Source organism: Juglans microcarpa x Juglans regia, chromosome 2D, assembly GCF_004785595.1.
Source record: "Juglans microcarpa x Juglans regia isolate MS1-56 chromosome 2D, Jm3101_v1.0, whole genome shotgun sequence".
NCBI classification, from domain to species: Eukaryota; Viridiplantae; Streptophyta; class Magnoliopsida; order Fagales; family Juglandaceae; genus Juglans; species Juglans microcarpa x Juglans regia.
In genome coordinates this window covers 34,418,295-34,432,534 of record NC_054596.1, presented here as the reverse complement: position 1 = coordinate 34,432,534, position 14,240 = coordinate 34,418,295, and the positions used below count along the sequence as shown (strand labels likewise).

Here is a 14,240-nt window from a genome sequence, read left to right as displayed (position 1 = left end):
TTCCTAATAGAAAATGCAAAATGCAGACAACAAACAGGTACAACCGATATGAAGCTAGAGTTTGCTCCCAAAAGCAAGTAAATTTTTTAAGTATATACTGCTTAAAGGTTTTGTTTATATTCAACTATTTGGACCAGATTTCCCTACCCCTCAAGTACATAAAGTTCAGTGAGGTCAGGGCTCAATCTCACGTGGGTGCAGTATTTAGCTATAAAAAGAAATTTCCATAGCACATGCTAGTCAGTCTATTTCTGTATTTCATATGCATGGGTCATTTTCCAGGTATCAAACAAAAGAAGTGTCAACAAGGTGCCAAATTTGGGGAATCAAGCAAGTGGCACAACACTCAATACAACCTTTGATACAGAAAGTCCCGTAAGATTTGACAAGAGAATAGATACCTCCCCTCCTCAAGCCTCAATCTTGTTTTCTAGGCCACTAATTGTTAGGAAAATAGGCTATCAATGTTCCCCATTTGAGCCGCAATTTTGTTTTCTAGGTCTATATTAGTTACTAAAATAACATGATTTGATCTTCACAGGCCATCAGGCTTTCCTCAATCATCTAAAAAGATGACAATTGCTAGCATAATGCATGCAATCATGAACCACTAGGAAGAAATACTATCGACAGTCAAGAAATGAAATACCATGTTTTTACATAAATTCATTACTAAAATTTCAGATGAATTTTTCCTCACCTGCATTCTTTGCTAATATGAAGACATGCTTCATGCATATCTGTACTTAGTCGTTCCAGTAAACTTTCCTCAGTCACCCGAAAATTAACACTTCCTACAAAGTATATTGAAACATAGGTCACATTATACTTTTTGCCATGCACATGGCAATCATTTTTCTTTCAAAATTCAAATTGCAGAAAAATAAGCAGTTTAGGGTGTAGTGCCCTCGCTATGCCCTCGTTGATGATAGAGTTATGCCAAATCCAAAATTCTCCAAAGAAGTTAAAAAGAATCATGGGCATGGGAGAAAACGTTGAGGCAGAAAATCATATGATAACAAGTAACCGGCAAAACTGAAAGATTTCAAATCATTAAGTATATATCACCATGTACGTTGGACATAAGCTAACAGGATACCTGTTTTATTCTTTACATCTATGAATCCAGCCTCCTTGATTCTTTGCATAACATCTTTCCCCAGACGTTCTACAATGCCTTCTGTCAGATCATAACGGCCAGAAACATTGACAACCGTGGAGATATCATGGTATTTAGAAGCATAAAGTAGCACAATATTGCCTCCTGAAATACATTCAACAACTTTTCGTATGAGCAAATACATTTCAAGTACTTACCACAGTGGAAATTACACCTAAAAAGACATTATTTAATTAATGCAATTGACCTTTAAAAAAACTAAGTAAACACGCTGACATGGAAATGAAATACAGAGATTGTAGGGCAAAGACAAAGTAATAGAGACTTGCGACATTTAAAGATTGTAGACACAAATTAATATAGAATCTAAAGCTAAAAGTCTCAAATTCCAAGTTTCTCGATTTGCAGTGTGAATCTCAGAAGCAATTCTATCCTACACCAAGTTTATCAATTGTGCATTTCAAAAGATGAAATAGATAGAAATTATTCACATTTCCCACCAAATAGATATCCCATAAGCAAAATCTATAGCACAACTATCAGTGTCCATCTATGCATGCATGAACAGCATCAGAGCATTGATGGCCATCCCAAAAAAATTCCTCCCTTGGATCTATCACAACTGCCGGAAAATAGAAAGAAGAAGATGGTTATGATGAGTGGGAGAGGATAGGAAACATTGGGGGACTTCCTACTTAATCACCAAAGAGGGGACAAACCATGTCTAAATAATTCTCACTTATCAGTAAAACTTCAAAGGCTAACTAAATCCATAGATTCACTAACCCAAATAATCCAATGTACCTTTACTATGCCCAATAATTGCCCTTATTGTACGGTTGGCTTCAGAAAAGTGTTGGATTACAGAACGTAGGTCATCAGTCTCTCTCCAATAGTTACCAAACTGAAATGAACCTTCACTTTCCCTGAAAAGGCATAATAGAACATTAAATCAAAATGAAAGGAAGTGTGAGGAGTAAGAACTACCAAGACTGACATTCAAAACTGGACCATATACCATAAGTCATGAGTTTAAGCCTCAAAAGAACAGAACTGAAAGCACCCCCCTCCCCCAGGGAGATTGCAATTTTATTGTCTACAGTACATAGGCCTACAAATATCTGCCCAATGGTTTATGAGCTCATTAATGCAAAATAATTACCTCCTTCATTAAAGATTAGCTTCTTATTAGGTTAGGATTTTGCTTGTACTCATGCAAAAGAGAATAGATAATCATGGAATCTAGAAGGGTATCACTAAGGGATAATTCTAAATTTGGAAATAATTGATAAAACTATGGATCAAGGCAAAATTGCATATCCGCAAGATCATTAGATTACCTAGAGATTTACTGCATGATACATTTTTATTAATGACACCAGCTTAACTTGGAGGCCCAGAATTTGCATTCAAGTGCCTATTATATCACAATATTAAGGCATGCAACATTACATGTTATATGCCTTTTCGCTTACTATAGTAACTATGTTGCGAAGCAAAAATTACTTTCTTTTTATATATATAAATAATCAAAGAATTTATTAAAAACACAAAAGACAGCCCAAGTACACAAGAGTATACGAGAGGAAGAGCCTAACTAGAAACATGAGACAAAAAAAAAAATGAAAACTGCACCCATTAAAATCTACGGAAGCTACCCATAGAAACAGAGTACTGACGAGAGTTTTAAGCTCCCTCATCATCTGCTCACAATCCTTAACTTTCTATCATTCTTTTACCTCTAAATACCCCAAACCAGATAGACGGACCATCTTCCATGCTACTGCAACATGTGGGCCACCATTATAACCCTCACCAATTGGCAAAGAAGTCAACTATCCTTCTAGGCATTTTTATTATAAGTAATCCTTTTAGGCATAGTCTAAGTTAACCCAACTAGACCAAAAAAAAGTAATTCCACCAGGCATTGGCAATCTCACAATGGGCAAAAGAAGATCTACAGATTCCAAGCTCTTTCTACACATAATGATAGGACGTTTCCTTAGGTTATTCATAGTGAGAATCTTCTTTAAGGAGACTGGACAAGCAAAAAAAACTGCTCTCATAGGCACCTTAGTCTGCCAAACACTCCTCCAAGGAAATGAGTTAATATCCCAAGGTATAAAGATCATATATAAAGATCGAACAGTAAACTTTCCCTTGTTGGAAGGGGCCCAAAGAATCTTATCTGCTCCCCCAATACATAATCGTCGTGAGTACAAGAGATTGAAGAACTTTGTGAAGGCATCAACCTCCCAGTCATGAGTCATGCTGAAAAAACTAACATTCCTCTGATGGAGCCCGTAACTCAACAGATCAGCCATTGGAGCTTCCAACAATGTAGAAGCCCATCACCACACCACAAGTCATGTCAATATCTAGTCCTGAAGCCATCACCCAACTCAAGTCTAGTAGGGCTAGAAAAAACCAAATAAGACATCAGTTTTTTCAAAAAAGATTTCCATAATCCCATCCCCCATGCGGCTCAGTACCTTATTGTTTTTTACAAGTAGGATAACATTTAGTTTATAGAAGTAAATAGGCATAGCCAAGTACACAGGAGGTATACAAACAGCATACACCTAGTTACATAAAAAGGAGCTAGAAAGGAATACGAGAAAGTCATTGAAGCAAGCTCCATTAAGAACACAAAAAGATGCCCAAAGAAATAAAGTATGGAAGAAGAAACTTCTTAGCTCATCCAGAGAACATCCCTTGTTTTCAAAACTTCGACCATTCTTTCAATCCATAAGCACCTCCATACATCCTCAATATATGAACTGGCCATGCATCGTTGCCAACAAGCAAATAAATCAACCGAAGAAACTTCTTAGCTCATCCAGAGAACATCCCTTGTTTTCAAAACTTCGACCATTCTTTCAATCCATAAGCACCTCCATACATCCTCAATATATGAACTGGCCATGCATCGTTGCCAACAAGCAAATAAATCAACCACCCTCTTGGTTATTACCCAAGCAATGCCTGTTCTATGAAAGATTTCTGCCCAAAACATTCTCGCCCCCTCACAATGAAGTAAAAGATGGTCAACTGATTCTCCATTCTTCTTACACATATAACACCATTCCGTTATGACAAGACTCCTCTATCTCAAATTATCCAATGTCAAAACTTCCTCAAGAGCTGTTGTCCACCCAAAGAAGGCAATCTTAGGAGGCACCTTAGTTTTCCAAATAGGTTTCCAAGGGAACAAAGTTGATTTTTGCTTGAAAAAGCCTTATACAATGACTGAACAGAAACCTCCGATTTTTAGTCTTCATCCACGGCATTCTGTCCATCTCATAATTAACAAATTGCAAGGAATACAATAAGTTGTAAAATTCAGAAACAATTCTAATTTCACAATAATGAACAGCTCTACTAAAATAAACATTCCACAAAGGGAACCCAATAGAATGATCTAGCAACTCAGGCACCGAAGCCTCCTGATTAAGGGCCATCCTAAAAAGAGAGGGAAATCTGGTCTTAAGAGCTGAATCAGCACACCATAAGTCATGCCAAAAGCTGATCCTCACACCGTCACCAACCTCTAATTTTATAAACTGAGTAAAATCCTCCCATGAAATTTCTAATATTCTTCCACAGGCCAACCTCATGCACACTTCTCACTTCATTCGAACACCAACCCCCTCACAAACTCCCATACTTCACCTCAATAATAGTCTTCCATAAAGATTCCCCTTCTTGATGATACCTCCATAACCACTTCCCAAGAAGTGCCTTATTGTAGATTTTCAGGTTATGAATTTCCAACCCTCCACTAGAGATCGGTGTACATACCTTATCCCACTTGACTAAGTGGAACTTAGTCTCCTCTCCAAATCCACCCCACAAGAAGACTCGGAAAATCTGCTCAATTTGATTAGCCACACTTGCTGGCAAAGGAAAAAGAAAAACATGTGGGAAGGTTAGAATCCATGCAACACCAGCACAACCATATTTAGAATCCAAGTGACATTCTATGAGGCCTCCATCCTGTGCTGGTATTGCACAAGCCACTTACATAAATGGGCACAATTAAATATAGACAAATTTTGAACTCTTAAACCTCACTTAGAATTGAAGAAATTTGAACTCTTTACCTAGCCCACTCCTTAAAAAGTCCCATTGTAGCTTCTCTATTCAATTGGTTATGCTGGTGGTGTAAGGAAACAAGGACATAAAAACAGATTTAAGAAAATTTGAAAGGGTACTCTTGATCAAGGTGATCCTAACACCCTTAAACATATACAACATTTTCCAACCAACCAATCCATGTTCAATCTTTTCGATCACATTATCCCCAATAGACTATCACCGGAGGCCAAGATATTTCATATAAAAAGAGGATAGCTTGCACCCCCAACATGCTAGCTAGGCAATCCATATTAGAAACATTACCACCAAGAACTAAGTTTGACTCAGCCAAATCACTTTCAACCCAAAAAAAAGCATCAAAGTATTAAAAATGGCCTCAAAGAGTGAAGGTGGCCCAAGTTTGCCCCACAAAATATCAAGGTATCATCTACAAACAAAAGATGAGACATTTTAAGCACTCCAAGATTAGTAGGCCCCAAAATAGGGCTAAAGAGAACACCTCCATCAATGGTAGCTGATAACATTTTTTAGAGTCTCCATGAAAATAATGAAAAGCAACGAAGACAAAGGATCAACTCTATCTGAAACCATAAGAATTACTAAAGAAGACAGCAGGAGTGCCTTCAACCAATACAAAAAAGCGCACTGAAGAAATACAATGAAGATCTCCATGTCTCCCCAAATGGCATCTCCAAAACAAGAAATAATAAATAAATAAAAACTCTCAATTAGCATGATCATAGGCCTTCTCAATATCCAATTTGCAAAGCAACCCTGGCTCACCTGAGCTAAGCCTACTATCCGGGTATTCATCAGCAATAAGCATAGAGTCTAAAATTTATCTACCTCTGACGGACACAATTTGTTGCATCAACTTCTCAAAAAACCGCACTCAACCAATTAGCAAGGCATTCAGAAATTATCTCGCACACCCCATTCACAAGGCAGCATAAATCAAATAAAAGTATGTAAAATGTAAAGATTATCTCCAAAAATTACAAGATAAAAGTAGTACAAGTACAATATGCTATAAAATATCTAAAAATCTAGACGTTTATATCCTAAGATTCTACCAGCTTACCCATTTCCAGCGAAGTCAAAGCGGAAGGCACTAAATCCTCCATTCTCCAATGCAGCAGCAAGGTTCACCATGGTATCATCTTCCTAACAATGACGGCAAGTTATGATGAATGCCTTTATATTAAAGATTTTCATGCATTTACAAAGTTAAATCCAACATTGTCGAGAAAGAACAAAAGCAATAACGCGCATATAATTAAAAAGATAAGACCAAGAAGAAAAAATCTAAAAAAAGTACAAAGAAAAATGAAACCACTTTGCACGTAAGAGCACCAACCTTTGTGGACCGAAAACCATGGCATAAGATTACGATATCCGGAGATTCAGTTTCATGCAATATGCCCACAAGTTTTTCGCCATATTTGTTTGGTATTATGACTTTCTTCTGACCCACTGAGACAATTCATCACATGAATCACCAATTAATTATTTGATCAAAATACTCTTCTAATCCTTCAAATTAGAATCAGATTCAATTTTATCTGTGGATATATAGAGGGTAATAATAGACAACCATTTTCACAACTATGTTTTAAATGGAATTGCCATTTTATAATTACTTTGTAAGTTATTTACTTATTTTACAGAATTGCCATTCATTTAAAATATAATTGGAAATAGGTTGTGTGTTTATCATTTTCCATATTTTCTTTTCATGAAAGAGGACAAAGCCCCAATTTTATTAATAAAACCCTCACTTATGGTGGAGGAATACCATGATAACAAATCAACATCTAGACTATACAAAAACCTAGATACAGCCCAAAGTAAAGAAAAACTAGAGAAAATAAAAAATCGTGTATATGGACTGTGTATATTCAGCCCTATCATTTACACCATAGCATAGGCAAACCAGCTCTCTCAATTCTAAGAGTTCCTATAATGTCTCTAGTGGCTGACGAGATCTCTCTTGTAGTCCCTTTTGCACATTGTTTAGCCAAAATGTCTGCAACTTGGTTAACTTCTCTAAAAATGTGCTTAACTGTAAGAACCAAATATTTTGATAGGCAGAAGATTCTCTCCCAGTCCTCCCTTACTTCCCAATTAAGATGGCTATGTCCATTCCACCAATTTAAAAGAATCTGTGAATCGACCTCAACCTTAACTCTACTTAGGTTCCACCTTATGCAAACTTTAAGGCCATCTAGTAGAGCAAATACCTCATTTTCCATATTTAAAAGGTATTAAAGTCATTTCATCCATCAATCGTACATGTCACTTCCAATAACAGCTTTCCATAAACAGCATTTACATTTTAAATGACATTTTTTTTCAAAAATCGATTTGTAAGCCAATATTTTGATACACCAAGACATATGAGTGATGTGGAGCATGTAGAGACATGACACATCAAGTAATAAATAGTGTTTTGGTTTTTTTAAAACTATTTTTTTTTATCAGTAAACAAATATATATTGATCAAAAGTGTAGGCAAGAGCCCAAATATACAAGACATATACAAGAGCAACGCCTAAGCGTGCTAGTTTAGAGATACAAGGAATTATGGAAGGTCATGTCATGAAAATCAATTACAATCGACCAATGTAGTAAAGTAGTTTCTAAGCTCATCCATTGATCATTCTTGATCTTCAAAACTCCTTGCATTCCTCTCCCTCCAAATGCACCACCATAGACATGTTTGGACCATCTTCCATATTAACGTAATTTGAGAGTTGCTCCGAATGCCTCTCCAAGAAGCTAGAAGATCTCTTACCCTTCTCGGCATCACCCAAGCTAGTCCCAACTGAACAAAGACTTCATTCCACAAAGTCATGGCAATCTCGAAATGATGTAATAGGTGGTCGACGCAATGTTTTGAATACTGTATCGGATGTCGTACCGATCAAGGCACTGGAACGAAATATTTCGATACCGGTACCGTTTCAGGATAGTCGATATATGAATAAATTATATATATAAATTATATTATAAAATAATAATTTATATATGAATAAATTATATATAAATACATATATATAAATTATAAATAACTAAGTCTGAATTGAGGCTCAAAAAATGAGCTTGTAGTTTGAAAAAAAAAAAAACAATTAAAGGCCCAGAACGGGCCGAAATACAAGTTGGTACAAGCCAAAATATCGGCCAGTATGGCCGGTATTTGGACCGGTACGAAATGAAGGAAATACATGTACCAAACCAGTGGCCAGTACGGCAAATACAAATCATACCGCCCAGTATGGTACGGTATTTAAAACAGTGGATCGACGGACTCTCAGCTCTTCTTGCACATACAACACCAATATATGACTATGATTCGACATTTCCTCAAGTTGTCTACTGTGGGGATCTTCCCCAAAGAAGCCATCCATACAAAAGAGGATGCCTTTAAAGGTGCCTTTGTCTTCCAAATGCTCTTCAATGGGAATGGATCTGTGTTGTGCGCGGTCATGGTATGGAAAAATCGGACTATGAATATCCCTGTCTTAGAGGGGCACCATAAAATCTTCTCTTCAACTCCCCCCGACAAACAGGTGGAATACACAAGGTCAAAGAATGCCAAAAAGAAATCAATTTCCCTATCTTGTGCATCTCTAAGGAATATATCATTCCATTGGGGGAATACCATTGGAGATGGTTAATAGATCCACAATCGAGGCTTCTTTTATTCTTGCTAAACTGTAAACTTGTGGATAGGTTTCCTTGAGTGCCCTTTCGTTGCACCATACATCATGCCAAAATTTGATCTTGGCTTCATTACACACAGTAAAGAGGATATTAAATGCATATGTATCCCAACCTCTCCTTATGTGCTTCCACAGCCCCACTCCATAAAGCCCACCCACCTCATTAAAACACCATCCTCCCCACAATTCCCTATGCTTCAATTCGATGAAAATTCTCCACAAGGCCCCCCATTCATAGTGATATCTCCATAACCATTTACCAAGCAAGGCTTTGTTAAAGGATTTAAAATTCCAAATGCCCAAACCTCCTTTGATTGAAGAACATATTGTGGCCCATATCACCAAATGAAATTTAAATTCGTCGTTAATCCCCCCCCCCCCCCCCTCTAAAAAAAAAAAAAAAAAAAAAAAGTCACGTTGGAGTTTCTCCATGCAATAAGCCACCTTGGTGTGGAGTGAAAATAATGAGAGGAAATAAGTTGGCAAATTGGAAAATAATATTTTGATTAAAGTGGCCCTACCACCTTTGGATAAAAACATTCTCTTCCAACTAGCTAATTTCCTCTCCATTCTTTCTAGCACATCATCCTAAATAGATTTTGATTTGAATGTAGCACCCAACAGGAGGCCAAGATATTTCATGCGCAGTTGAGATATCTTGCATCCCAAAATGGAAGCCGTACTCTCCACATTAGGAACATCCCCCACTGACACTACTTCTGATTTTGCCAAGTTCACCTTCAACCCAGATATAGATTCAAAGCATAATAGTAGAGCCCTTGAAGCTTGAATTTGATCAAGTCTGGCCCCACAAAAGATTAAGGTATCTTCGGCCAATAATAAATGAGATATGTTGAGCGAGCCAGTAGTTGCCTCTCCCACCAAGAATCTAGATATGAACCCACCCTCCACAACACCTGAAATCATCTTACTAAAGGCTTCCATCACAAAAACAAAAAAGTAGCAGATATTGAGGGTCGCCTTGTCTCAATCCTTGTGAGCTTTTAAAGAAGCCTTTTGGCATGCCATTCTCCAATATAGAGAAACATGCCATAGATATACAATGATGGATCCATGTACACCATTTCGTACCAAAGCCAAGAGCCCTGGCTCTCCCGACTTGAGTCTATTATCCAAACATCTATTGGCAATAAGCACCGAGTCAAGGATTTTCCTACCTTTGACAAAGGCATTCTGAGGTTTCAATATTAACTTCTCCAACACCTTGCACAACCTATTCGCCAATAGTTTGGAAAGAATATGTACAACCCACCCACCAAGCTAACGGGACGATAATCTTTTACCTCTACCACTCCAAGCTCTTTTGGTATGAGCCTACAAAAGTTGTATTTAGGCTTTTTTCAAACCTTCCATTTTCATGAAAATCATAGAAGACCCCCATGATGTCTCCTTTAAGCACTTCCCAACATGTTTGAAAAAAATCCATAGAGAAACTGTCCGGACCTAGAGCTTTGTCACCCGCCATGCGTTAAATACATACTTGTCTAGCCTCTAACTCATCAAATAGCCTTTCGAGTTGTTCCTTTTCATGTGGATCAAGGACATCAAAAGCAAGCCCATCTAATCTCGGTCTCCAAGAAAATTGTTCCGTGAGCACATTCTCATAGTAATGGACAATGTGATCTGTGATCTCGGTTTGGTATCTCTATTGCATTATTTCTCTTATGTGAATTAGCCACCTGATGGAAGAACTTGGTGCATCTATCCCCTTCCTTCAATCATAATGCTCGCGATTTTTGTCTCCAAGATATTTCTTCCAATAAAGAAACTCTTTCAATGTCTACACTTGGATTTTACAAGCCCTTTCTACTTCAGATAGTTCCCTCTCCTCTTCCATTCCCTTCAATCACTTGAGTTCTTACGAGAGAGTATTTTTGTGGCTTTCCACATCACCAAATACTTGCTCATTCCACACCTTCAAATCTTTCTTTAGGGACTTCAATTTGTGTGCCAGGATATAGCTTGGGTTGCCATGAAATCGGTAAGAAGACCACCATTGTTGGACTCTGTCGAGAAATCCCTCTGACTTCAACCACATGTTCTCAAACTTGAAATACCTTGGGCCTCTATGAAGGCCACCACAATCAAGGAGGATAGAAAAGTGATCAGAACACAACTTGGGGAGTCTCTTTTGAATAAAGTCCGGATATCGTGCTTCCCATTTCGTTGATATAAGAAATCTATCAATCCTTGACCAAGAAGGGTGTTCTCGGTTGCTCAACCAAGTGAAGAAGCAACCTACAAGAGGAGTATCCAGTAAATCTTGTTCAAAGATGTAGTTAGAGAAGTCTACCATAGCTGGGTTGAAACTAGAACCACCTGATCTTTCACTCGGGAACCGAGTGATGTTGAAATCACCACTAATACACCAAGGTAGGTCCCATATGCTACATAGTCCAGCCAACTCATCCCATAATAAATTTCGTATGCAATCTAGGTTAGGACCATAAACTCCTACAAAAGCCCATTGGTATCCATCCACAACATTCTTAGATGAGCAAGCCACCATAAAGTCTCCCAAACAATCGTCTATCTTTTCCACCACTCTTTTGTCCCACATCATTAAGATACCTCCCGATGCTCCATTGGAAGGTAGGTAATGCCGCCCCACTTGGTTACAACCCCACAAACTCCTCATAGTGCAAAGGGGGATAACTGCCTATGTCGTTTCTTGCAAACATACAATGTCTACTCTCCATTTGCAAAGTTGATTTCTAACTTTAAGGCATTTTTTCTTCTCATTCAACCCCCTTACGTTCCATGAAACAATCTTGGGTTTCATAAAACAACCAACATTGTCCTATCCTTCGATCTTCTGCGATTAGAGTTCCTCTCTCTTGCTCCATCATTTATTACCCAATCAAGCCTCTTTAATTCTCTAGCTTTCTCCTTAGCTGAGGTGAGCTCCCTAGGTGAACTAGAATGGGTCTGTCCAGCCTCTATAGCTGCAAGGAGAGCTATGAATTGGTCCTGGAAACCGTCACACACGATCCCCCACACAAGTTTGAATCTCCTTTGCCTTGTGTATAACCCATTATGAGACCTGGTAGTAGCTGTCGGCTTGGATGTAGGGAAGATAGTGGGATTGGTTCATCCCAATGATCCTCTTCATTGACCAAGGGGTTTTTTCATACCACATCCATCTTGTTTGAGACATGATCCAACACCTGCCAAAGCTCTCCCTAAGCCCTAACCGAGTCATACACAACCATTGTATTGTCTAAAAATCCCATTTCCCCCCGTGATACTACCTTCACAAATCCATGCCTTTGTTTAAGCATTTCCCAGGCACGAAAAGCCTTATTTTTCCACAGACGGCACATTTTGGGTTGATACGTACGTGTTCCTGACGACTTGGACACTCCGGGCAATGATTTATGCATCAGAATCTAGTCCAGCGTCCATTATCCCTAGCGCCGACACTGCCCCCTCATTGGCCGGGATGCCAACAACTGACTCAAATGCCTCCGTCGGTCGATTTTGTGGTGTCACTGTCTGGTGTATCGTTGACATTGACGGTAATGTTACAGTTCGGAAGATGATCCAGTTTTGTATGTGGAGAAGCCCAAGTGTTTGACCCGCCATTGCCTAGCTAGGTGCCCTGTTGGATCATGGCCTTTCTGCTTTCCTTTATCGGCCCATGCTCTACATGGTTCTCTATTTGCTCCCAAGCCCCTCTGTGATAGTGAGTCCATAGACTTAGGCACGTCGAGCCTCTGAGCCCAGACCAATGTCCTGATTTAACTTGAGGTTTAAACGCGCGACCCACTCCCTTAAGTCAATCAGCTCCTCTTTTATGCTCTGTATAGACGACTTCTCTGCACCACACCCCTTGAACAGAGAGCCTCGATTCCTTCTTGCATAAAACCTTTTGGCTGGTGGCACATCAGACCTTTTCTCTCTGCCTTGCTCCACAACGATAGCTTCTCTATCCTTTGAAATACCATTATTGTCCTCCACATCTCGGTATGACAAACCTACTCTTATCAGATACTCCTATGTTCTTCTGATGCCTCCTTTGATGGCTGGATCAGAGCATGAGACTACCTCAGCGTAGGTTTTGGAGGTTCTACCACCGCATGTGACTATTTTGCAAGGTTGCTGTATGATCTCAGCACCCCCATATTTCTTCCCTCCAGCTTTACCCACATTGCCACACAGCTCACTAAGGGGTCTTTTGACACACCAAGCTTGCAAGTAGCAAATTTTGAAAAGTCCCAATGTTGTCGCTAAAAAATGTAGAGGATAACAATGTCTCTGTTTCATTCATCAACAGTCATTTGGGCTCAATTTCAGGAACCAAAAAATGTACTAACACACCGAATGTTGCTCATAAATCTAAAATATTTCTTCTAACACCTCAGAAAAAGACTAAAGATAAACAAAATTTTAGCTAAAATGACCAACTTATAAACCAAGCTGAGCACTATAATTTCTGTTTTGCACTATAATTATCTCTAAACTTCTTGGTAAACATACATTGAACTTCCCAAGGCCGAATCTAGCAAACGTACATGTTATTCCAACAGCGAAACATCAGAAATCCAATTCGCAAAATGTTGAAGGTTCTCTAAAAGAAAGTAGCATGTCTGTCGGCTCTCAGAGAACCCACATCAGACTCAATCCATGGAAACTTGTATAAAGCTCAGAGACCATCACTCGTAACTAAGCATGAATATCTGCGTTTTACCGTATTACAAGATCTAGAACGAAAACCGTTAGTTACGATCCTGGCTATCATATAAAATAAATTCTCCATCATTTAAAGAAGTGCATCTGCTATGGTTTGCTAATGGTCATGCTTAATCATAGCTAGAACGCCAAGAAAGGAATCTCACGCACACTCAGAAGCGTTCCTGCGCAAAAGAATACATATAAAGAATGAATTTTGTTACCAGGGTTTTGTGTAGCCATGGCCATCTCTCAAGGGTTCTTCGGCGCGGGGATTGCCTAAGTAGTTGATGCGCACCTCGGTTTAAGGGAGGATTTCAAAAAGATTGGGAGATTTTGGCCAATGCTGTCCACTTGGAACATGGAGCTTTACCAGTGAACAAGCTGCTTTTTGACACAATCTAACTAATTCTCGTTTGTTTAGATATAAAAAGTGATTCATCCCATTTTATTTTATTTTATTTTATTATTACTATTTTTTTAACTTTTTATATAAAATATAATTTATAATTTAATTTTTTTAAATCTTAAAATAATAATAATATTAAAAAATAATATTCTAACAATATTTTATTTAACTTTCAACTTATCTCAACTCATTATCTAAA

General features: G+C 38.3%; 1 protein-coding gene across 2 annotated transcripts in view; it reads right to left on the bottom strand.

The window, feature by feature from the left end:
- Window positions 1–14,004, bottom strand: part of LOC121250139 — a 32,952-nt gene extending 18,948 nt beyond the window's left edge. For both annotated transcript variants that reach the window (XR_005937720.1, XM_041149086.1), the window contains exons 1-6: window positions 13,857–14,004; window positions 6,576–6,691; window positions 6,300–6,382; window positions 1,925–2,046; window positions 1,100–1,264; window positions 701–794 (exon numbers count right to left, since the gene is read on the bottom strand). Coding sequence is in view for 1 of the 2 variants with exons in the window: in XM_041149086.1 (XP_041005020.1) it covers window positions 701–794; window positions 1,100–1,264; window positions 1,925–2,046; window positions 6,300–6,382; window positions 6,576–6,691; window positions 13,857–13,881 (605 nt within the window). In the remaining variant the exon portion in view is untranslated. The remainder of the gene's footprint in view (window positions 1–700; window positions 795–1,099; window positions 1,265–1,924; window positions 2,047–6,299; window positions 6,383–6,575; window positions 6,692–13,856) is intronic.
- Window positions 14,005–14,240: the final 236 nt, after the last annotated feature.